The following is a 24,565-nucleotide window of genomic DNA, read 5'->3' as shown; positions in this document are numbered from 1 at the left end:
GTAGGACAGGGCTTTATTTTATATTAATGGTGGGGGTTTGGGTAATATGGCATAACACAGAGTGATGTCTCTTGAGATTTAATACAATACTGAGTGCTTATATAAGGCTCTTTGGAGTCAAAGCACTTTGCAAACATTAACTACTTAATCTTCACAGTCCTCCTGTGGGGTAGATGAGTGGGAAAACTGACATGATTAAGTGACTTGGTTGCAAAAGGCTACAGGGATCTGGATCAGACCTGGGGTCAGAACTTTCTAGCTCCCAGCCCTGCATGCTAGACAATGCTTCTCAAGAGAATAAAGTTCATGCGTGGCCATCAAAGCACCAGAATATGGAAAAACAAAGATAAAGGGCCCTGAGGAGTGTATTTCAGTGGAAACATCCATAACTGTAATACATAGTCAGATTTTCAGACACCAGTGTCCCTTTTTACAGGGGCAAATTGTAGGTCCAAAATTGCAACAGCAAAAATGGAAGGCTGGTGTACAGTTTTCTGTATCACATAAAGGGCATTTTTGCAGGTTAGGACCCATCAGGCATATAAACAGATTTTTTTTTTTTAATATATGAAGCTAAAATATTCCCTGTTGTCTAGGATGGGGAGGCCTAGCCCTGCTCAGGAGCTCCTGGCCTCTCTGGATGCTCAGATAAGATCTTTCACAAGGTCTGAAGGCAGAACGTTTCCTGCCACGCTTGTAGTCCCCATTCCCGACTTCTTCCTGGTAACAAGCACCATGACCTGCACAGTCCTTTTCAGAGCCGGCTGGCAAGCAGGCCTGTCTGCCAGGAGATTGGGCCTGGTTGTAGGGTCGGGTTGCTGGGTGAGCTTATAGCACCTGGGATAGTTACTGAAACATTCAAAAGTGTCGTTGCAGTTCCTGCAAGCCCCAGGGGACTCAGGGAAGGCTGTGGAGAGCCTGGCAGAGGTTCTGCCCTCTCTGGTCTGGAAAGACTGGAGTGTGACGACACTTTGGTGGCTGCAGCAGATGACGGCACAGATGGCCTGCAGCAGGGACAGGTCTTTGGAGAGGAACTTCTGGAAGTTGGGTTTGAAAAGCAGATAGACCAGAGGGTTGTAGGTCGTTGAGGACTTGGCAAAAACGGCAGAGAGTGCAAAGGCCAGAACTGGAACCTGGCTGGCATCTCCAAAGGCTGCCCACATGGCAACAATTGCATACGGGGTCCAAGCAGCCAGAAATCCAATGCACACAGCAACGCTTAGCTGGAAGAGAAAAGGAAATGACTATGGTATGAAGCATAGTGTTCCCCCAACACTCATGAAGTGCACACAGGCCTATGCCATAATCCCAAGGCCAAGCAACCCTAAGTTTTGAGAGGATGGGAGGTTACACTTTGAACCTAATCCCAATTCAGCCATGGCCCCTAAGGGCCAGAGCCAGCCCTCTGGCTCAAACATTCCAGATCAAACTTTTCCTCAGCAGCCCCTCTGTAGCATACACATGTGTACAAAGAATAATAATAAAGACAGCTCCTAGCTTTGCAGTGAGCATTTTGGCTGCCATCCCATCTGCAGCAATGTATCTAAGGGGAGAAATGATGCCACAGACCCCTGGCACAATAGTTAGGTGGGTCTCTGTTTTTCAATATTCCCTCCCAGTCACCAACAGACCATCCACACTAGATATGTTTGTGGGGTCAGAAGGCCTCACTGCAGGAAATAGCTCCTGAGAGACACTGGTGCTGAAAAGAAACCAGGTGGTGTGTGATATCCCCTTTCTACCTTCTCCTGCTGTGAGGTCTTAACCCTATCTGTATGTTGGGATGGATGTCCGTTGGGGTGGTATTTTGAACACAGTTTGAGAGCCCTACTCCTCTGTTTATTTACATAGCTATGATCTGAAAAGCTGTGTGATGCTTGGACGTGCAGGAAAGGTTCAGTATGTAAATAGTTAAATTGCCAGCCGGCAATGTAATATAGGCAAAGCAAGTCAGCATGTTACAGCTCAGATACGTTAGTTGCTTCAACCATATCATTCTGTTCTATATCACATAGGACGCTTGTTGGGGAAAGGTTAAGAATTCTGAGGCTTTCCTTATCATGATGAGCTGTGAAGGCAAAAAGCACAAGTAGGCTGAACATAATAAGCTCTTTGGGATAGAGAAGAATGATTGTATTACAGTCACACCCAAAAGCCCTAACTGGAACAGGGCCCTGTTGTGCACAGTGAGAGACAGTCTCTGTCCCAAAGAATGTATAATCTAGAGAGAGACAGCAAACAAATGGGGAGAGGCATTTTTCCTCCCATTTTACAGATGAGGAACAAAGGCACAAACAAAAGAAGTTAGTGGCAGGGCTGGGAGCTGAGTGCTGGTTCAGTGGTTTCACCACAAGCACATCCTTCCTCCTATACCGCACGCACATTTGAGTCTATGTTAGAAAATCACATTTTCTTCCTTTAAAAAAGGCATCAATTCTTTTGACAGACTTCTCCCACACCCCCTGGTAAATTATAGTATTAGCGGTAGACTGGGGAACAATGAGTCATGAAGGCAGCATTTTTTTTATTATTTCCAATGTAATTTAATATGAAAACAAATCCATCAGATGGCTTTAAATAAGGAGGAGGAGAAGGGATGTATTACTAGCAGCACAAATATAAACACCTGGAGAATTAATCTGGCTTGGTAAATACTTCTACTTTTCAGAAGCCTTCAAGGAGTCTCATTATTTTAGGTGCAAATAAATATGGATTTGTGTGGACTCGTTCAAATGCTTGACTCAGAATTCCAAACAAACCAGTGTTTGATTGCGTGAGCAAGACCCTAGCATGTTTGGATATTGCCTCCAGGAAGCTGCCTCCATCTGTCACTGGTGAAGGTGGCTTTGCCACCCTGGCTCCAAACTCCTCCATAATAAAAGGAGAACGTGTTTGCCAACAAATCAAGGCAGCTCTGGGAACAGTTATGCTGCTGTCACTAGATAGTCAGGAAACGCTCAGATTTTGAGATACGGGGGGGGGTGGTCATATTTTCAGCCTGCATTTGCCTTTGTTTTAATGTTTTGTGCCTGCGGAATGTGGGGGAGGGATGGAATAGTTGCAGACAAGATTATTTGTTGCTGATCTGATAAGATTTTTTTCTTCTTTCATGATCCTGTGTGTTTCTTTCATGTGTCACTATGCAGGGAAATGGTAACAGCCATCTTTTCCCTTCCTATTTTCATGTTCTCAATTATTTATTAGCCATGCTTTCCCACCCCTCCATTGTGTGTCTTGATGCCAGAGTGCTTAGGTGGTATTTGGATAGTAGTGTACGTATTTTTCCTTTTGGAGAGGAATAGAAATAGGATAGAGCTTCAAAATTTGGAGCCAGGGTTCAGATCCAAATTTCACCCAAAATTTGAGGGCTTAGCATCTGGCTTTTGGTTTGAGCCTATTTCTAGGGAGGAGCAAGTGGCTTCAGAATTCTTAGTCTTCTGCTGAATTTGTCTAGATATACTTGGGCCGATCTTCCAGTGACTCAGCAACTACAAGCCTAAAATGTGTGTGCATTTACTGCAGCTGTGCAATCAAATGGGCTAACTGTGGACCTTATGTAACTAATTAGCCATGTGCATGCATATTAGGCATATATTTGCATGCCTAGCTTGTTTGAGAATCTGGCCCTCAAATCCTGGGCAGTGTTCAGGGTGTCTCAGCTGACAGAGCAATTAATTGCTCAGGAAAGGGTAATGAACCTTCATACTTCTGGCATCAGCTGATCCCTGCTGGTGCTAGGAAGGAAAGGCCCATGCAATCAATTGACCAGCAGCCTGGAGAAGAGGAGGGCACTTTGCGCTCAAGCAGTGGTGCTCAACCTATTTACCGTTGTGAGTCGCATACACAGCTCTCTCTGTGTCATGTGGGCCGCATCCACACAATATGTATACTACCTCTTTGGCCCTGAGAATGTCACATGGATTGCAGCTGTGTGCTGATTGGGCCACAAGCGGGTTGAGAACCACTGCTCTAACGCATGAGGTATTGGCCATTGCCAGAGGCAGAATGCTGGACTTAAAGTACTAGTGACCTGATGCAGTAAAGCAAATCATGTGTAATGCCATACTGTCCTCTTCAACCAATGAGCTGGGCAGGAGTTCCAGCTGCACTAGAAGACCATAGGAGTGAGAGATCATTGAGTCCATTTCCCTGCAAGATCATCCAGCCCCCACAAGCCATGTATCAGGCCCTACCCTGGTAAGTGATGAACAGAGAATGGAGAAGAGATACAGGCAGTGTCTGATGTTTTACCTTGTCTTAGAAGCTATGCTCAAGCTGCAGAATTCTGCTGCAAACTGGCTCAGAGCTTGAACTTTCCCAATAGTTCAGCAGGCTCAAATCAGATTATTTTTTCCAGTTATTTTTTGTTTTAAATAATTGATAATACTTAGCACTTTGCATGCAAGGATCTCAAGGAGCTCCACAAAGCTGGATGAGTATCATTATCCCCATTTTACAGACAGGTAAACTGAGGCACAGAGAGGGGTGTGGCCTGCCTGAGGTCACAGAGGAAATCTCTGGCTGAGCTGGGAGCAGAGCCCAGGGATCCTACATTCCAGTTTATGCTGTATCCCCTTAGTAACACTTTCCCTATGTGTGGTGAGAGATCTCCCAGCAAAGCCCCTTTGCTTTCATTGCTGCACACAAGTCCCATTGCCCTACCTTGACAATCAAGCTGTGCACGCTGTTGGCTTTGCTCTGCAGTGACATGTGCTGCTTCACGGCTCTTCGGGACACTTTCACAGTCCAAAGGATGAGCGAGTAGGAGATGAGGATCAGAAGGCAAGGGAAGAGGTAACAGAAGATGAAGAGGACCACGATATAGATCATTGCCTCCCTGGTTGAAGCTTTCCACTTAAGGCAGCAGGCTGTCCCATAGGGCTCTGGTCCGTAACTGCCCCAGTTGGCTAGAGGAGCTATGGCAAAGACAAGGGCGTATGCCCAGACACACAGTAACAGGACACCAGCGTGTGTGGGAGAGAACTTATTGCCTGCAAAGAGAGAAATGACAACAGTTGGCAGGTTTCTAAAGAAAAGGGCTGAGGCTCCCTCAGTTCTGAGGGGATGGCGTTCAGAAAAGGGCCATAATCTGGAGCCGTTTATCGGAGCCAACCCCAAATGTAGGGCATTGAGATGAAATAGGACCCACATATGACCCCCACCCCCTAGTTCTGGTTTTGCAGAGCTTAGAAAGGCAGGTTAGCGTTATCATCCCCCATTTTAAAGATAGTGAAACTGAGGCACCACAGACAGGCTAAGTGACTTGCCCAAGGTCACAGACAAGAGGCAGAGCTAAGAACAGAACATGTCTCCTGCTCCCCAGCTCTGGGCTTGTCCCCTGATTCATGCTGCTTTTGCTGCAGGTAACAAATGCTCTTTTGGATTGATGAGGTTTTTTTACAAACCCAACCACCCTTAGCAGAGATCCCTCTCCCCCCCCCCACCCCACTACTCTTCTCAGGTTCAGTCAGTAGCGTTACTTGAATAACTATTGTTCTCAGTTTTTACTTTCAGAGGAATTGTGTGACAAAGTGTTGGTAGCTCCTCCAAGGTTTTCAACAAAGCTTTACATTTTACATTACATGGGTCAGGACTGCGTTTTCAAAGGGCTTCTGGAATTTGATGCACAGTAAATAGTCTGCACCTCTGCGCATGAAACTTTGCGTATTTACACACATGCACGGCTGCACCTGCAAATACTTTCAGAAGCCATTTGAACATGTGTCCCTTAATGTCAGTGCTGATGGACAGCTCCAGTCCCAAGGGGTATAGCCTCCTCTTGGTATGTGCCAGTCACTGCCATTTGTTTTGATAGTAGTCACTGTATGGATGCATCAGCAGCAGTTTATGGCCCCCACCTTCCCAAGTAATACTCTAGCAATGTTGACTGTAACCCAAAAGGCAGCGTTTCCTCATAGCTGCCATGGGCAATGATCAGAATGGAAATCCAATACACATGTGCACTGAAGGCTGATTTTGCGTGTGTGTGTGTCTATATACCTGGAACAGGCTGGATTGGGTATTTTCATACATTACCGTATGCAGGACAGTACTTAATATTTGACTTTAATTTGGGTCTAGTCTCCGGTGACTGGTGTCCTAGCTATCAGAGTAAGTTGTTAAAGACAGACACCAAAAATATGGCGCTTTGGAATTAGTGTTGCTGAGGCCTGCATTTTCAGTAAGATGCATGTGTAATTACACGCCTCAACCGGCACAAAGTTACCATGAACATGTGCACAGTCATGGTCACTGCATGCACAAATGCACCCGTCTGTCTCTCTGGGTTCTGAGTAGAGATCCACGGTCGCTCTGGTCTTCCCCAGGAAGGTGTGCCAGAGCCTTGGCCCTGTTGCTGAGAAAGCCCTGCTCCCACAAGCTCCACTGGAGGTTGGCAGCTTCTTTGTTCCTGAGAAAAGCAGCTGTGAGGGAGGTGTTACTTCAGAGGGCGCCTCTCCCTGTGACATCTCAGGACAATCCCCTGTAAGGCCTTGAAGTTTAGCTCTGAAACCTTGAATTTGATGCAGTGTTTCACAGGGACCCTGGGTAGTAAGCAGAGCATCAGGAGTTGGGGAGAATGAAGTGCTCCTGGTGACTGGTGTTGCTGAGGAGAAGACTGCTGTCTTCTGGAGTTACTGAAGCTTTCCTGATGTTGGAGTGTTCATATCTAGATCCAGCGAGCGGCAGGAGTCCAGCCTGGAGGGTTGGAGGGCCTTGATCTCTACGGCCAAGCTTCTTGGCTAAGCTGAGGTGCAGTTTTCTGGCTAGTCACAAATAAAAGAGAACAATGTGTGTGGTCACAGTGTGGCATATGCTCATCAGCAGTGAGGAGTCCAGGAGGGCTGATGCCACCATCTTCAGCAGAGACCTTTGATGCAGGGCAAGGTGATGATAATTGGTAGGTCTCCAAAGTGTTTCTGTCTTCTCCCAGCATCACCTGTGTCGTGCTTGGTTTCTTCTTCAGCCAGGCAGAAGGAGATGAGGCTATTTGCAATGATATATAGATGACGTCCTCTTTGGTGTTGGCATTTGAGACCATGGTGTTTCATAGTTCCCCATAGGTCTTAAGAGTTGGAGAAGGAGGACTGAGCTTTATGGGACTCCACAGATCTTTGGTCTGAGGGGGGAGGAGGATTTGCCTATCGCCCTTCTCTCTGAACATCCTATAAGGTAGGACAAGAGCTATCCTAGAGCAGTCCTGTCAATTTCTGGTACAAATCAGGTGGCTTTCTGGAAATGTAGCTTGAAGTCCTCACGGTTTGCAGGCACATTGTCCTATATCCAGTGGGTTAAAGTCATCCCTGGTGTAACTCCAAGTAGGATAGAACAGAAAGCTGTCAAGCAGTTGGTTGCTGGGAAGTGAACCTTTTCCACTTCACTGTAGTTACTTTCAGTGAGATGAGATGCTGATTGTTACAGGGAGCTCTGCCCGTGTAGCGAACTCTGGGCAGGAAGCCTGAGCTGCCTGCCATTCACCACTTTGACCTGTGTCCAACCAGGAGGATGTCTCCGTGAACACTGTGCACAGTATGGCACTCCTGAGCTGAAGCAATCAGCCTTGGCTTAGCAGAGAAACACTGGAATGGATAACAACAATCTGCCTGGAGCTGAGGACCTTGGCGAACTTAACAAACACTAACTAATGAAGCCTCACCAAGCCGCTGGGCCGGGCAGTACACCAGGGCTTAATTTGTAATGAAAGAGATGCTGGGGCTCAAGCAATTTTTTTTTACTTTCATAACTGATGCACCAAGTCCCAGAGGTGCTGGGGCTCTAAACTGCCAAGCCCCAGAGGTGCCGGGGCTCAGCCCTGGCACAAATGAAGCACTGCAGTTTACACGTACTCTCATCCCCATCAGACAGCCAGGGAAAACGAAGCCCAGAAGGAGGTTGAATGACTTGCCCCAATTAGTGGTAAAACCCTGACTGATGGTAATAGCTAGAAATCCTGAACTTCCTCTTTCATGTGGGGGCCCATGGAATTCATGGTGAGATGATTCACATAACCAGGGGAAATTGAGGTAAAGCCTGTTTCACCGGAATAACCGGAGAAATACCCAAGAGTGAGATCTACTTCACTGGCAATAGTCTCACATGCAAGATACGGAGAGCATCAGCATTTGGATAGTTAAAACTGGACCAGGCACTTCTACTTCGTAATATTCCCTTTCCCCCACTCCTTGCCTTCTAGGGCTTGTCTACACAGGGGAAGGAGGTGGGGTTTACTATGCACTAATTTGGGGGCTGAGTTCATTGAAATGACCTGTGTACACACAACACAAACCCTTCAAGCATAGTAGCTCTGCAGTTAAAGTGTACTCTATGCTACACTTTGAAAGTTCACTGCATATTGAGTGTGTACATTCTTTAGAGCAGGAACTGTGATTACTTAATCATGTGTATAGTGCCCATTATATACATTTATGGATGACAAGCAACCTACAGTATAAAGGCTAGTAATCAGGGCCAAAGTGCTGAAGAATATGCTGAGGGGCAGTCCTGCAAGTTCTGTCCTGTACTGGTTCCAGGGAAGATGGCTTTGATGGACCTTTTTCAGCTCCAGTTTCTATGAGTCCCTAAAATTCTGGAGGTGAAATGCTAAGTAAGATGCAGATTTCCTAAACCTTGATGAAAATAAGGGTTTGAGGGAGGCGCCTGGGGGGATTTGCATCTGGAAATGGAGAAAGATCAGAGCTTTTATTTTAAGTTTTAAATCAACAGCGTTATCAGAGTTTCCTTCAGAAAAGCCAGTTGATGAAACATGAGTTGGGTTTTTCTCTGAGTTCCCTCCCCCCTCCCTTAAATCCTAAACTCTCTGATCTTCTAAGGGCTTAATTTAAAGAGCTAAATCTTCAGACATATGTCGGAATAACTTTTCTTTGAAACTAAGCAATTAAAAATATGCTGAGATTAGTCATTTCCTAGTGGAAAATGCACAAGTGCATTACAGGAAGATAAGCTTGAGAAGCCACACAACCAAGTGCAGTAATCATCTAGAGAGCAGAAACAGAAATTGCAGAGGGAAAAGATGCTGGTACCTGGCTGTCTTTTAACGGCCAAATTTAATCTTCCTTTTTTCCCCACCTTTTGTGATAATTTCTGCAGTTATACAAAGTGATCCCATAAGCTTTCTGTTGGCTGCTTAACTGAGGTGACTTCCTTCCAATGCTATCTCTATGAATTGGACCGTTAGCCTCTAGGGACAATCTGCTTTGTGGCTGCCGGTTATGCATCTGCAAAAGTTTGCAAGCAAATCAATGTGTCCCTGCAGCTTGGCAGTTGAGTTCAGCTGTGGCAAAGCAGGGGTTTGCATTGTGCAGAATGGAGGCACCACAAGTTTGACAGAAGCATTAACGAGAAATCAGCTGAAAGTTTGGCTCTGACTTTCATCTAGTAATATGCTAAGTAACAGTGGCATTTCTCTCGTGTCCTTCATTTCTTTCAAAGTACTTTACATACAAGCAATTAATTATTGCAAATCCCCAAATGGTAGGTCACTATTTATTATCTCCATTATACAGCTGGCAGAAGCACAAACAATCAAATTACTTCTGCTAATGTAACACAGGGAGTCATTGGCAGAAATGGGACTAGAACCCAGGCGTCCCTGCTCTAGCTACTGGGAGTCCCTTTCCTTACCATTAAGGGCTAGGTTCTCCAAAGAGATCTCAGACTTCAGAAATGTGAAATGTACCTTCCTGCACATGAATGGGCATTTTGCACATGGAAATGGGGTAACTCCTCCTGTCAGTATTTGTGTATGTGCGATCACACCACTGGGGTATGCAAAAGTGTGAATTTGCAGGTGCCTTGTGCCACTCCAGTCAGAGAATGTGGCCACTAGTGGCATTTGCCAAGCAAAGTTCTATAGGATGTTTTGTGTTTTGTTTGTTTTCCTGCAGAATTTAAAATTTGCTTCTCTCCTTTTGGTGCTGCTTCCTCCCACTGTGTGGCTGGGCTGGGAGAGTGTAGAAAAGAAAAAGATTGAGAGGGGAAATGCCAGACATGCCTGCTAGAACAGAAGGCACGTTTCCAACCTGGCTGGAGGTATATGCTCCCAAGCGGGGCACAGGCAGCTGCCACTGGTGGTTTAAGGCTCAAGGGCTGCAGAAGCTCATTACCGCAGTCTGTTCTTCGGGTACTTATTCGTTACCAAGAAGGACACCAATTTACTCACTTAGCTGTGTCTGGATTCCTACAAGGTACATGGCATGTTCTGCTAAGCATGACACAGCTCCTCAAAGGGCTCTATCCTGCTTATTGGAGTCAATGGCAGAACTCCCATTGACTTCAATGGTGCAAGATCAGGCCCTAATTACCCAGCCTCGTGGCCTCCTTTGAGATGCTGCTTTGTAGGCTGGCCTGGGCTTCCCTTCCCAGGCACACCATTTCAGAAATATGCTGCTGTGTGTTAGAGTGTGTATAAATCACCAATCTACCAAATATCAGAGGGGTAGCCGTGTTAGTCTGGATCTGTAAAAAGCAACAGAGAGTCCTGTGGCACCTTTAAGACTAACAGATGTATTGGAGCATAAGCTTTCGTGGGTGTATGCCCACTTCATCGGATGCATGCATGACGAAGTGGGTATTCACCCACGAAAGCTTATGCTCCAATACATCTGTTAGTCTTAAAGGTGCCACAGGACTCTCTGTTGCAATCTACCAAACTCAGCCACAAGATGGATGCCAATGCAATGAGTGACTGAAATCCAGCTACTCAGGTCCTTCCCACACAGTATCCATTCTGGGTTGCTACAGAGGGAATTTATTGGAGAATATATCTTGGAGAATTTGTCTGCAAATCAAGTTAATATTGTTGGTTTCTATTATATTTATATTTGTCTGTAATCCAAAATCTGTGAAGATATATTGGTTGGCAGGTTCAGCTGTCTAAATGAGAAAATGCAAGTAATTCCTGCAGGACAATATAAAAACATATAGGGTACATTTATAGATAGGTGTCTGGACCTCAGCTCTTTTGTAGGTGCAATTTGTACCCCAATTTTTGTACCCAGACAATGAACTGCAGGTGAAAATCTAAGTACATATCTCTTTAACTACCTCATTCATACCCACATTTGGTGTGTTGCAAGCACTCAGATTAGCATCTACAACTAAAGTCCCGGCAACAACAATGCAGGTGAAAATTGTGCTGCAAAAGGGAGTTGCCCCATTGTGAATTTGGCCCCACAATGTTAATTATTTCCCAGTGTTATATATGTCTTGCCAATAGTGGGTCAAAATAAAAGGTCAGCACTGAACATGTCACAGTCAAGCCTGCCCTCCATGTCCTCCTTACAGCCATAGGGAAATACTGCGTTTTCTTGCAATATCATGGTTAGATAAATAGCAACAGTTTAGAGCCAGATTTTCATGCCACACCTCATTTCTCATGCATGAGTCTGGCATACGCTCACTACTGTGTGCCTATGTATAAAGATCTAGGCTCTAGTTTGCACCACTCAGATTATGCTTTGTGATGCAATGTACTTAAAATACAACCCTCCGGGAGTGATGTGCCCACTGGGATGAAGCCTAGGCAGGTTATTGTCCTACTCACCCTTCCCTTCCCAAAGGCTGAATGGAATTCAGCCCAACCTGCAGCCTCTGTGCAGCCACTAACTCGCCTTGGCTGTTCTAGAGCCCACCTCAGACCCTCCTGTTGGGGGTGGGATGTTCCTGTCCCCTGTGTTTGTGCAGTTGTGGATCCAGTGGCTCATCCTCCAGCCTTCCTCAACTGCCCACTGCACTGGCCTGGCTGGAGCAGGCAGGGAGTCTCTCTCCATAGCACACAGAGGATTCAAAGACTCCCATAGACAGCTGGTCTTCCTGAGGCCCCCATACATGACCCCACTGTGGGGTTTAAGTAGTGTGGAGGGTGGATGTTACCCGCAATGACTACATCTGCCATCCAGCCCTAATTTGGGGGTTGGAATTCTCCCAGGCTTCCCACTCATGTGATTGTGAAAACAGCTCTGATTCTCTAGTGTTTTCTGGCCCTGCTATGGAAGCTGTTTCCTTGGCATTAGCTAAAGCACACCACTTTGCCAGAAAAGAGTCAAGTCCTTTTTGCAGCATTCGGCTGTCTTTTTATTGGTGCCCCAGGGCTCTTGCCCTGGCTATATGTAAGAGCAGTTCTGGTTCCTGTAGCACGAGCCTTTTCCTCAGTGGAAAATAGCCTTTCTAACAATCAACTGCAAATGAACAACTAACGATCCCAGCAGCCCTCCAACTCAGTCTTCCCCCAAACTTCTCCCTCCCTCACCAATCTCAGCCCCTAATAAACCCCATCTCCTAACGTGTTTTGGGGCCTGATTCTGCCACCCTTACTCACATGGGCTAGTATCTGACACTGCAAGTGCTTCCATTGATTTCTGAGAGACCACTTGGAGTCAGGTACTACTCCATGTGAATAAGGCACTGGAACTGGGCTCTCGATAAATGCATATGCCCTGTATTGTGCCCTGAAGGTCCAGTGACCTGAGCCGTTTCAGACTGAGGGCCCCTCATGGAGAATGTTCTGTTGCCACCTCCCTCTCTTTTAAGTGGAGGCACTCTCCAAAGTCAGAAAGTCCCAAGAAAGCTATTCGCCAGGTTTCACATCAGAATACATGAGACAAGAGGTCTATGAATTCACTCTATCGGGGCAGGGGAGGGAGATGATGGCCCAGACATTCAGAATTACAAGTGCTCATCTGTGCATGCTGTCTGTGTACCTAATTTGGGTCCACAGCTGCTAATCATCCTCCAAAATGGCAATAAGCATTTACATGTCCAATCACAATAATTGTGTGCACAGATTAGGTGTGCAAATGCGTGCAAACTTATGCATGTACAGTCCTAAAAATCTGGACCTAGAATACATTTTTGTTTTGCTATCTCTGCAGTGTAATCTGTCAGAAATAGGGCCCTACCAAATTCACGGTCCATTTTGGTCAATTTCACGGATGTAGGATTTTTTAAATCCTAAATTTCATGAATTCAGATATTTAAATCTGAAATTTCATGGTGTTGTAATTGTAGGGGTCCTGACCCAAAAAGAAGCTGTGGGGAGGGGGGGTCACAAGGTTATTGTAGGGGGGGGGTTGCGGTACTGCCACCCTTACTTCTGTGATGCTGCTGGCAGTGGTGCTGCCTTCAGAGCTGGGTGGCTGGAGAGCAGCGGCTGCTGGGCCATCATTCTCTGGCCTCCCAGCTCTGAAGGCAGCAGCACAGAAGTAAGAGTGGTGTGATATGGTATCGCCACCGTTACTTCTGTGCTGCTGCTGGCGGGGTGCTGCCTTCAGAGCTGGGTGCCCGGCCAACAGCCTCCGCTCTCCGGCCACCCAGCTCTAAAGGCAGTGCGGAAGTAAGGGTGGTAATACCGTGACCCACCCCAAAAATAACCTTGCAACCCCCCCTGCAACTCCCTTTTGGGTCAGGACCCCCAATTTGAGAAACACTGGTCTCCCCGTGAAATCTGTATAATACAGGGTAAAAGCACATAAAAGACCAGATTTCACAGAGGGAGATCAGATTTCATGGTTCACGATGCATTTTTCATGGCTGTGAATTTGGTAGGGCCCTAGTCATTAGGATCAGTTTGGATAAACCCTGCCTTGATTGTGAACAACTGGGGGGCCGGGCTACGATTTTTTTTGTATTTCTGTCTTGCACAAAACCAGCCATATGGCTAACATTCAACTAAAAGATGGTGATTAGATCTGAATAACCCTTAGACTGAGAGCCATAAACCAGGGAACTTCCTAAATCAGATGTGCAGCATTTCCACTGCACATCCATTGCATTTCCTATGCAAGGACAGAGTCAGTCAAGCAAAATGTATTTAACACTAAGGTAGGAGCTCACACATGCAGCATAACTGTTTTTATCTGCAGCCCAGCACTCAGACTGGTGTGAAATTGCCTGGCCCAAGACAATCCATGAAATCCTTAAAACCAAAAGCCACACAGAGCAGTAGGGCAAAGGGGCAACAACCACACTGGCACCCCTAGGACATAGCTTTTGGAAAGGAACTGCTGATCCATAGATCCCAATGATCTCTGGGAGCAGCGATCACTCAAAGTGATGCCCCGTTGTGTGTACAATTAGTACATGGAAAGGATACTGGAGCTCTAACACATCGCCCTATTTAATTAGGGGTTGTGAAATAATAAATTTAACTTGCTCCCACCCACACTTCTAAGGACCTGCTGCGTTGATTGTATGGCACCAAACAGTAAATGGGATGGTGATGAATTTACATATGCAAATTAAAAGAGGAAAACAAGTAGCTATGGTATTATTGTTTGTGTTAATTAGGGTAATTTAAAATGTTTATGAAAATGTTCCCTAATGGAGAGCTTTTCAGGGGGCTGTTGCCAAAAGATTTGTGACTAACCTAAGTTGTGAAAGAATGGGGAAGATGGAGTGAGGTTACTGGAAGTAATAGCCGGATGGCAGAAGTGGAGAGAGTAACATGGGTTACACATCCCAGCACCTACCACATGCTGGATAACAGACCTTCAGGCAGCAAACCGTGCTTAGCACTGTCAGGCTGGTAAGACTGCAGAGGCCAAAGAACATGCCGGAGAATGCATAGAATGTGCACATCGCATGGTTAAACAGCCATCTGGAAGGGAAAAAGCATCAGGTAAAATCAAAACCTTCACAGTTACACCACATGCTGAGCTCGCCAGGCTTGTGATTCTGTTGAGAAGGAACTTGTCTGAGTTGCTTTGTGCAGTTCATGAAGTCACATGGGTATTTCCCACGCGGCATTTCAAACCAGACACTTGATTACAGAAGTTTGGCACCACTCCAGCTCATGGTTTGACACAGAAAGCAAAACTACCTAAGCGGAAGAGCTGCGCTCTAGGAGGCTGTTCTGGTGGATGCAATGGAATGGGGAAATAAATACCTAGGGCCTGATTGTCTAAGGAGTTGTGCATGTGATTGTGCCCCTACGGTACACACTGTTATCATGGCTGTGAGCACAAACTGAGTCATTGTGAATGCAAATTACAGTGATTAGCTAGTCACACATGCAGTTGTACACACAAGCTGCATGTACTGCTTTTAAAAAAAAAGCCTTCTATATATTTAACTGAAACAGTTTCACTCATTGCACATTACTGTTGGAGTGTCAGTTTCAAGGAAGTAGTAATATTGTTTAGCACTTTTCATCCACAGACCTCAAAGATCTTTACAGAGGATGGTTAATATCATTAGCCCCATTTTACAGATGGAGAAACTGAGGCACAGAGAGACAAAGTGACTTGCCCCAGGTTGCACAGCAGGTCAGTGGCAGAGCTGGGAATAATCTCTGGTCTCTTGACTCCCAGTCCTGTGTCCTAACCACTAGTCCACGCTACCTCCCTCAAAACAGAAAGGTGATAAGTCAGTTTCGGAAGGACGCTGCACGTGGCTGAAAGATTTTGTCCTAGCAAAGCTCAGTTTAAATATGCTGCAGCACCTGCTGGTACATACTGTACAAGTCCCGCCAGCCCCCTGCCATCGGGTGGAGCCAGAGTAGAGGTCTGCTTGGGCCTAATTTTAAAGCCCAACCTGGTCCCAAACCTGACCTGAGCACAGCTGACCCCAACCCAACTGGAGCGTGTCAGGTCAGTTCTGAAAATGATTCCACCCAAATCCAACACTTTGCCCTGAACCTGTGTCGGCACTCCCCCTTAGTCCTTGAGTCCCTGGGCCTGGTGGGGGCTTCCTGCGCTCTACGTCCCATGGCCACGATCTGTCTCTGGCTGCTTCCCTGTGGGGTCGGGCTGGCGGCTGCGTGTGCTGCTGGTGTGACGCTGTGCTGTGTGTCAGCATGCTCACACTGCAACACATGCAGAGAGCAGCAAGGTGGTGCCAGCCAGCAGGAGTGGGGCACACAGCTGCCACGCCTACCCCCCGGCCAGCAGAAGGTGAGCAGAGATGACCCAACCCGAGGCTGGGAGGGTCAGGTTGTTTTCATACCCAAATCAAACCTGACACTTGTCATCAGGTCCTGCAGGGTTGCAAGGCTCTAGAGCAGGGGACCTACAGCTCATGAGCCACATGTGGTTTCTTTGGACCACATTTGCGACTCTCCCTACTGCCCCATGTGGATATATCCCCACAATGCCACATGGATTCAACTAAACTCCTACTTGCAACACCAGGCAGTGGTCAGATTGATGGCTGGGCTCGTACCTCTTGCTGTGGGGAGGGGAGGTGCACCCCACAATAACCCTGTATGGCAAACCAGAGGAGGGTGAACAAGGGAGCAGCGTAAGCCAGTGCAGGGGACTAATTGCAGCCACTGCCTCTGAGAGGCGCGTATGTGGTGGCCACAGAAGGGCCAGCAGCACTAGCTTATGTCTTGGGGGGGAGTTGCCGAGGGGAGGCAGGGGGATGGTTCTTCCTGCTGAGGTGGCTCATATCTGATTATATTTGGCTCAGTCCCTTGGGAATGATCCCTGTTCCCAGTGCAGGATATGAATTCCTATTAGGAGAGATCTGGGGCCAAACTCTGCTCCCACTTACACTGGTGTAAGTCCTTTGCCTTCAATGGGATTATTTCAAATTTACATTGCTGTGATTGAGCTCAGACTTTGGCCCCTAGTCTTCATTCCTTCTCCAGGTCAAGGCAGGATTGGCAAACTGACACCCGCAGAAATGCCCGTTAAATGCAATGCCATGCAAATGAGCTACCTGTGTGCAAAGAAGGATGGCGTGGCCAAAGGGAAGAGGGTCACCGTCATGCCCAGGTCACTGATAGCCAGGTTCACAATGAAGAATTCAGCAGGCTTCAACATGGATCTCTTCCGATAGGCCACCAGCAAGAGCAGGGAATTTCCAAAGAGAGAAACTATGCCTGAGAAAAGGCAGAGAGAGACAGACTCAGTATAGGATACCCAAGCTCGATAGCAGCAGTGCAGTGCATGACATAGGGACAGGGAGGGCATGTGTGCAGGTCTGTCTTGCTGGTCACTTACTATCCTCAAACACTGATGGGTTGTGTTTATTTGGCAGCCGTGTACGGGCAGAGATGCCGCTCACTGCATGTATGAATGTGTAAAGGGAAGAACAGACACAGATCTCACACATGCCGATTTCCCACTTTAGGATCTGTGGGGCCCTATAACACTCTGGGTCACATCCCTTCTTAATTGCTAACCAGGACTTGGAAACATGCAAGGAGAAAACTGCGTCTCAGCTTTTACCCAGCGTCCACTGTGTGCTGGTGCAGGACTTTGGAGTGTAGTGAGTACATGGGGAATACTCAGCCGGGACCGACGTGATCAATAAAGCACTTGGCTTTGTACCTCTGCTGCATCAGCACCTGGTGCAATGGTTAGCGAGCATTTGGCAGGCAGGCAGGCTGGAGACAAGAAGAAGGGTTTTATATGGACTGCTCAAGCACTCTGTCCCATCTGTCTGTTCTGGCTCTTGGAATGATATAGTTCACACTGGGCATGCTCCTTCCACACTACCATTACCTCATCTCCTCTGCATAGCCATGGCCATTCTAAGAACTTGGTAACTGCCCTTTCAGTTTGCATTCAGGAGCTCCAGGTAACCAGATATAGGGCAAGAGCCAGGCAACTCTCCAAGCTCTCCTGGATGCATCATTTTCATGCTATACAAAAGGCGGAAGTGTCTTCAGGCTTTTCAAGGCTGGTCACCCCCTGGTATATGATCTGCTTCCAGGACTTGCTGTACTTGGCAAAAAGAGTGTCTTCAGCTGGCACAGTGAATAACAACCATTAGACACCTAAGGGCATGAGGATGCCTGAGCACTTTTAGAGCAACTTTAAATGGGAATGTAATTGTTAGATGCTTTGGGGATGGGGCAGCAGGCAGAATGTCAGTGAAACGGACTCTGGGAGCAGAGTCCAAGGCAGAACTGAATTCCTCTGACTGAAGACCGGGAGCCTCCAACCCTTTCCAGCCGGATAAAGAGTGTGAGCTTTGTGACAGTGTTGTTATGGTGGTGATGCCAAGAAGCTGAGCATGTTCCGCTTTTAATTCCTTCCTGGCAATCTCTCTAGTGTGAGTCTGTGCTGTACAATATTGCGTTTACAACATAAACAAAAGGACATTATGAAGATTAGGGTAAATCCAGCCTAACCAACAGGAAAAAGCCATTTGTTTCCTTGGAATGTATTTAAAACAACACTGGTAAATAAATGTTCAATGTCTGTTAAGTAACATTAAAAGAATTTTCCTGTGTATGCACAAAGGGGAACCTAGCTACTCAAGGGGCAGGTTATGTGGGACTCGAATTAATTCCCAGTGGATTAGCTTGTAAATGAAATATTATAGTTACAATTACATGCCAAAGCTGTATAATGACTAATATAAATATGTTATCCTCAATAAGTAGGACTCCTGCAGGGGAGACTTGCTCCCAGATACATAGTTTTTGAATGCTTTTTAGGGGTCACTTAAGGGGAACTAGTTTGCAAATGCACATCCTTGTTTCCAGCACTGCTAGAGGACTCCTCCACAAAGCTATTTTGACTCCTTCCCTGGCCTCTTCATTAGCTGTATTCTACTAGCTTTATTATCTTCTAGGATCTTTCTTAGCTGCATGCAAGAGCTGCTGACTTTCTCCCTCTTACTCAGAATGGCATGAAGCAGGCTGGTTTTTTCCATGTATGCCATTTCATTATGTGAGCGGGTGCACTCCTGTGTGCACATGTGTGTTTGTTCCTGTGTCTGTTTCCATATGCGTGTGTGTGTGTTGAGTGCTCTGGTATGCACATGTCTACCTGTGTGTGTGTGTATGGTCATTTGTGTAGTTGTGTGTTTGTGTTTCTGTGTACTCCTGGTGTGGTTGCATGTGTATGTGTGTTGTATGTGCACGCTTGTGTGTGCATTTCTGTGCATTGCTTGCACACCTCTCATCTTACAGAGGTCGACACATGGGACACAGAGTGAGTGTATGAGCTCAGGCTGTTTAAAATGACATGGGATCCATTTCTTCAGCGTAAGTTCAGATAAGATTTCCTGCGATCTTGCTTTGCGATCGGTTCCTGGTTTTTGAAGTGAGTTTTCTCTGATAGTAAAAGTGGAAGATTTGGGTGGGATGGAGGAAAATTAGGATGTGAAATGCAGCATCCCAGGCAGGAGTGTGGGCAGACTGGTCCTTCCCTTCCCTCCCTGGCTTTGACTGGGAATCAGCTATTGCAACGTTGCTAATCTCAAGCATTCAAAAGTCGAGTTGGGCCCTTAAAAATCAGGAGGTTTAAACAACCCAAACAAGCTGGATTGTTTTTCTTTTACCTTATAGCTCTCGAGCCTTCAGGGGGCACTTGGGGCACATTTTCAAGCTTTTCCTCCACCACAAGAGCCAGAAACTTTGTTGAAAGGGGAGATTTACATGTAATCACATGACTGCACGTGCCTGGGATCTGTGAGAAACACCAGATGTCACAAGACTCATGATTAAATCTCAAGAGCTGGCAACGCTGCTGTTGGGAATCTTTTGCCTGTAGAATAAACTGCCACCTACACACACAGCTCACAAGAATGAAAATACGAGGACTTGACCAGCCTGGGCCTAAGCTGTGGGGGAATGCAGAGGAATGGCACAAGGCCGGCTCGTTGGTCAGGGGACAGAATTCTGACCTAGGAAGTGGTCTTTGAGATGTAGGGCCTGGATGATCTGTGTCTAGGTCTGGCGCCCATGCCTGATCGGACGTCCTGGGTGATCACTTTATGTTACAAACTATTTATTTTTTCCAGAGGCATCCAAGCCATTAATTCCTTCCCTCCTTGACAGCAGAGATCCTTTGTTCAGCGCATCATTAAGCATCTCCTAGCCGTAGACAGAAGAGACGCTGATTCATTTACCTTGCTATCTATTGAAACCTGAAATGAACAAGACATTGAGAAGGCAGCTGTGTGGGACAGTGTGTCAAATCCTGTTTTCAGTTAAACTGGTAACTCTACTGGCTGCAATGGAGTTATTCCACTTTGACACCAGTGTAACAGAGACCAGGATCTGGGTCTATGAATGTTTGCAGATTATCCTTCATTTTCTTTCAGGATTTATTCACCTCTCCTCACACCACAGTGTGTGTCACAGGGCTTCACTCACAGCTCACACTCATTCCTAGAGCTGGGCGAAGAGAGCTAATTCCTTTCCCCGAGGATTTTGGTATTTTGACATTTGGTTTTGTTTCAGTGAGGAACTAAACCAAAAATTCCAACATTCTCTTCAAAAGTGAATGGAGCCCCAGCCTCAGGGTGCTTTGCCTGGTGAGCTGCCCTGCAGTCACAAACCCTGCAATCCCTGGGGTTCCCATCCCCAACGCAGTCTGCAGGGGCAGCGTGCCCCAGAGCCACACACCCTGGAAATTCAGGCTCACCAGCTGTGCACCAGGTAGCTGCCCAACAGCCAGAAGGACAAGCTGGCAGGAAACCAGGCATGTTTCTTACAAGAACTCCATTGGCACTTTGGCCAAATCGAACCATCTCCACAGAACATTTTGATTTTGCGGAATTGACAAATTCTGCCAAAAAATTGTTTTATTGGAATTTTTCTGACCAGTTTTTCTCCTTACTTTCCTCATTGTTATTTTTACAGACAAAACGCTGCTAGTCTTACTCATGTGAGCAGGAGCAGCCCCATGGGAATCTATGGCATTGCTCACTTTAGCCAGGATTAGGCCTTGTCAAAGCATGTCTTTACACCTCAGCTTTACTTATTGGCTTTCAGATGTCACCAGTGCCCCCTGCTGATAGTGAAGGGCAGTTCAGAGGTGTACACGCTCCTTGAGGTTAATGCATTTTGCATGCTTGAAGCTAATAATAATGCTAAGTAACTGAGGCCTGATTCTTCTCCCAATGGCTGGCTGTGGTAGGAGTTGTATCAGGGCCTTATATATCACTCTTCAACTTCAAAGCATTTTAAAACATGAATAAATCCTCACAACCTTTTGTGAGGGAGATATGTACTACTAGCCCCATTTTGCATGTGGAGAAACTGAGGCACAGAGCACTGATGTGGCTTGCCCAAGAACCCAGAGAAAATTGGTGTCAGGAGTAGAATCCAGAAAGTCCTGTGCTCATGCCGTACTTGTCTGTGATGGAGGAGAGTGTGGGAGGGGTGAGCTCAGATGAACCCAAAGAACATGGAACACTTTTCTGGAAGTAATAAACTATTAGTGGAAGTGAATGCAAGGTGCCTGAATCTCCCTGTGACAGACCTGTCAGTAGCTTTTGCCATGGAGATGGGTGTGAGATCACCTGTGTAAGAATCAGTCTTTCCTTACCAAAGAGCAAATAGAGTGTGCCAAAAATCAGGTCTTCTCTCTCTGATAAGGTGGACATGAACGCTGAGGAATCAGAGGCATTTCCCATCTGCAAAACAGAATACAAATGTAAGGGGAGGTGATTTTTTATTAATTCAGGAATGTTCAGTTTTCCCTCTTCCTGCGGGAGCATGGCTATTGGAAAGACACATTTTTGGAATGAGGCCTTCCTCAGGCTGTGGATAAACAAAAGTCAGCGGCTAGAACTGCATGTACATTGCATGGGTGCCGTGAATAAAGAGAGTGACACAGTTCATAAAGAGTGTGGCGCTCGGCTAACTGGCTGCACAATGGGCTGATGGTAGGATCAGACTGGACTGCATAGCTGCTGGTCATCTCACTCAGAGCATGGTATAATTAATTACAAATTACACTGACTAGCTGCAAGTTAATACTTTTTAAAAGCATCTGACTTAGATATTTCACATGACAAAAAGGCCACTCGCTGATTCAATTGCCATGTTCCTCTCTATGGGTGAAACCTGGCCCCATTCAAGTTAATGGGAGTTTTGCCCTATTTTAGCGAAGTGGTTTTATATCAAGCATCTTTCTCATCTGCCAGTGGGATTCCTTAGGGTCTGACCTCCATTTTTCACGTGTTAAACTCATGCAGATTGCAATGGGCTATATACGCTCACAAAAGATGACCAGTAGAAACTAAAATTGAAGGGCTAGGTTTTCAGCCAAGCCCAAGGCAGCCTCCAAATATGCATCACCACTTCTTTGCATGTGCAAAACCCTCATTTCCACCTATGTGCCTGGTCTCTGCACACTGATAGCCATTTGCACATGCAAAACACCCCCAGAATTACTTTTGTTAGGCCAATCAGTTGCTCACACAAAAGTCGGGGTGCTGAAAACATGGCCTTGAGTGGCTGGTTATGACTTTCTGCCCACACAGGCAAGAGGTTGGTTATGGTATACATCAAATACAATCAATGTCTTTCTGATGGATAGATTTATCTGTTGTGGTATTTGTGGTGTGGATAACACTAAAGACTGGACTGCAACCACACATGCCAGTGAGCAACATTCAGTTAGCTGTCTGAAAACATAGGCTCACTGTGCAGTGGCAATTAAAACAGCTAACAGAATGTTAGGAACCATTAGGAAAGGGATAGATAATAAGACAGAAAATATAATGCCACTATATAAATCCATGGTACGGCCACACCTTGAATATTGTGTGCAGTTCTGGTTGCACCATCTCAAAAAAGCTATATTAGAATTGGAAAAAGTACACAGAAGGGCAACAAAATGATTAGGGGTATGGAACAGCTTCCATATGAGAAGCGCTTAATAAGACTGGGACTTTTCACTTAGAAAAGAGACGACTAAGGGGGGATATAATAGAGGTCTATAAAACTATGAATGGTGGCGAGAAAGTGAATAAGGAAGTGTTATTTACCCCTTCACATAACACAAGAACCAGGGGTCACACAATGAAATTAATAGGCTGCAGGTTTAAAACAAACAAAAGGATGTACTACTTCACACAACACACAATCAACCTGTGGAACTTGTTGCCAGGAGATGTTGTGAAGGCCAAGAGTATAACAGGGTTCAAAAAAAGCATTAGGTAAGTTCATGGAGGATTGATCCATCAATGGCTAGTAGCCAAGATGGTCAGGGACACAACCCCATGCTCTGGGTGTCCCTGAACCTCTAATTGCCAGAAGCTGGGAGTGGACAACAGGGGATGGATCATGTGATAATTGCCCAGTTCTGTTCATTCTCTCTGAAGCCCCTGGCATTGGCCACTGTTGGAAGAAAAGGATGCTGGGCTAGGTGGATCATTGGTCTAACCCAGTATGGCCGTTCTTACGTTATAATCAGGTAGTAACCACTTTCTGTCACTATTAACCTGAGCTGGATTCAAACTGACTCCTTGGTTTTGAAAGGCTCCCCAACCCATTGCCTAGGCCCAGAATCATCCAGTTCCCTTCTTTTAAACTTTCCTGTTCGTGAGTCTCCTGGTTTCATCCAGGAACCTAGCAGAAATACAGTTTTCATGGTAGACAGCCCAGACAAACCCAGGTGCACTGTGAAACATTCAAGAAACCCTGTTCCTGGGAGATTCCCACTGCAAAGACATTCAGGACTATTGGATGCTCCTCTGATCTGAACCACCAAACCTTTTTCAGATTCCCTTGCAGCTAGTATGTACTAGCCAGTTCTGTCAAAGATGGCAGGCCACCCTTGGAGTTAGCATGAGGGAGGACCTTGTTGAAGGCCAGCTGCTGATCTGAGCTCCCCTGGGTGAATGTTATTTGCTAAGGACTGATAATGTACTCAGCCCTGTGCAGGGCAAAACCAAAGACAGGCCCTGCCCTAAGCAGTTTACATTGTAAGCATAAAAGAAGGGGTAAATCCTGCTCCCTTTAAGTCAAAGGAGTCAAGATTTCACCCAAGATGCTCAGGAAGACCCAGAGGAAGAGGTAGGTTTAAGGCTTGATCCAAACCTCGCTGAAATCTGTAGGAGTCATTCCATTGACTGCACTGGACTTTGGATCAGGCCCTTACCTGTGAGCAGTTGTCTTGGGGTTTGTTTTTATTAAGTTGATGACGCGTTAAAGTTTGTTAGCCTCATGGACTACGTGGGTCTGTAGAAACTTCCCCCAAACGAAAAGGATTACACAATTTTTGTCCTCAGGTTTCACCCACATCCTCCCTCCAACAAAACAATCAACTTTGTATTCAGTTAAAGAGTGCGTCCTGGATTGAAAGGCAAACAGCTAAAGCGCTGAAGGCAATTTAATAATGTGGTCTGTGGTTATGTCTCCATGAGCATTGAATAAAACTTCTTTTGTTGCTGTTGCCTGATTACTCCTTTCAAGCACTCTCGTGATGGGTGTAGTACAAGAATCTGTACAAAGTAGAACAGAATGTTCTACCCCATCAAAGCTGCTGTTTGTTCATTAACTCAGTTTACCTAAAAATCCAAAGCCAGATCCCCATGTGACATGAATCAGTCTAGCTCTACAGCTATCCACAGAGCTAGGCCAGTTTACCCAGATGAGGGTGTGGCCCCAAGTTTTAGAAAAGCAAGATTTTTCCCACAGGAAACAAATTATGATCATTCTTCTCTTGCAACGAATGGACCTTAATTTTTATTTTTCATTAAGGACAATGGGATGCCAATAAAGAACACAATACCTCCACACCTTTATTCGCTTCCTGCCTGTGTCTGCAGCATCTTCCATGACTCCATGTAGCCTGCAACCTCGCTGCCTCCTTCAAGTCCCTCTTAAAGGTTCACTTGGTGAAGGTACCCTCCAGCA

The 24,565-nt window shown here is 46.1% G+C and overlaps 1 protein-coding gene across 1 annotated transcript; it reads right to left on the bottom strand.

Moving 5' to 3' along the window:
• Positions 1-485: 485 nt before the first annotated feature.
• Positions 486-21,333, bottom strand: LOC128847066 (opsin-5-like). The gene is made up of 5 exons (XM_054046389.1): positions 21,246-21,333; positions 16,675-16,837; positions 14,484-14,611; positions 4,663-4,991; positions 486-1,223 (listed from the first exon to the last, which is right to left on the bottom strand). The coding sequence occupies exons 1-5, from the start codon at positions 21,331-21,333 to the stop codon at positions 645-647; spliced, it is 1,287 nt and encodes a 428-aa protein (XP_053902364.1). The 3' UTR covers positions 486-644.
• Between the last annotated feature and the right edge of the window lie 3,232 nt (positions 21,334-24,565).

This window comes from Malaclemys terrapin, chromosome 12 (assembly GCF_027887155.1).
Source record: "Malaclemys terrapin pileata isolate rMalTer1 chromosome 12, rMalTer1.hap1, whole genome shotgun sequence".
NCBI classification, from domain to species: Eukaryota; Metazoa; Chordata; order Testudines; family Emydidae; genus Malaclemys; species Malaclemys terrapin.
This window is presented reverse-complemented; position numbering and strand designations above follow the sequence as displayed.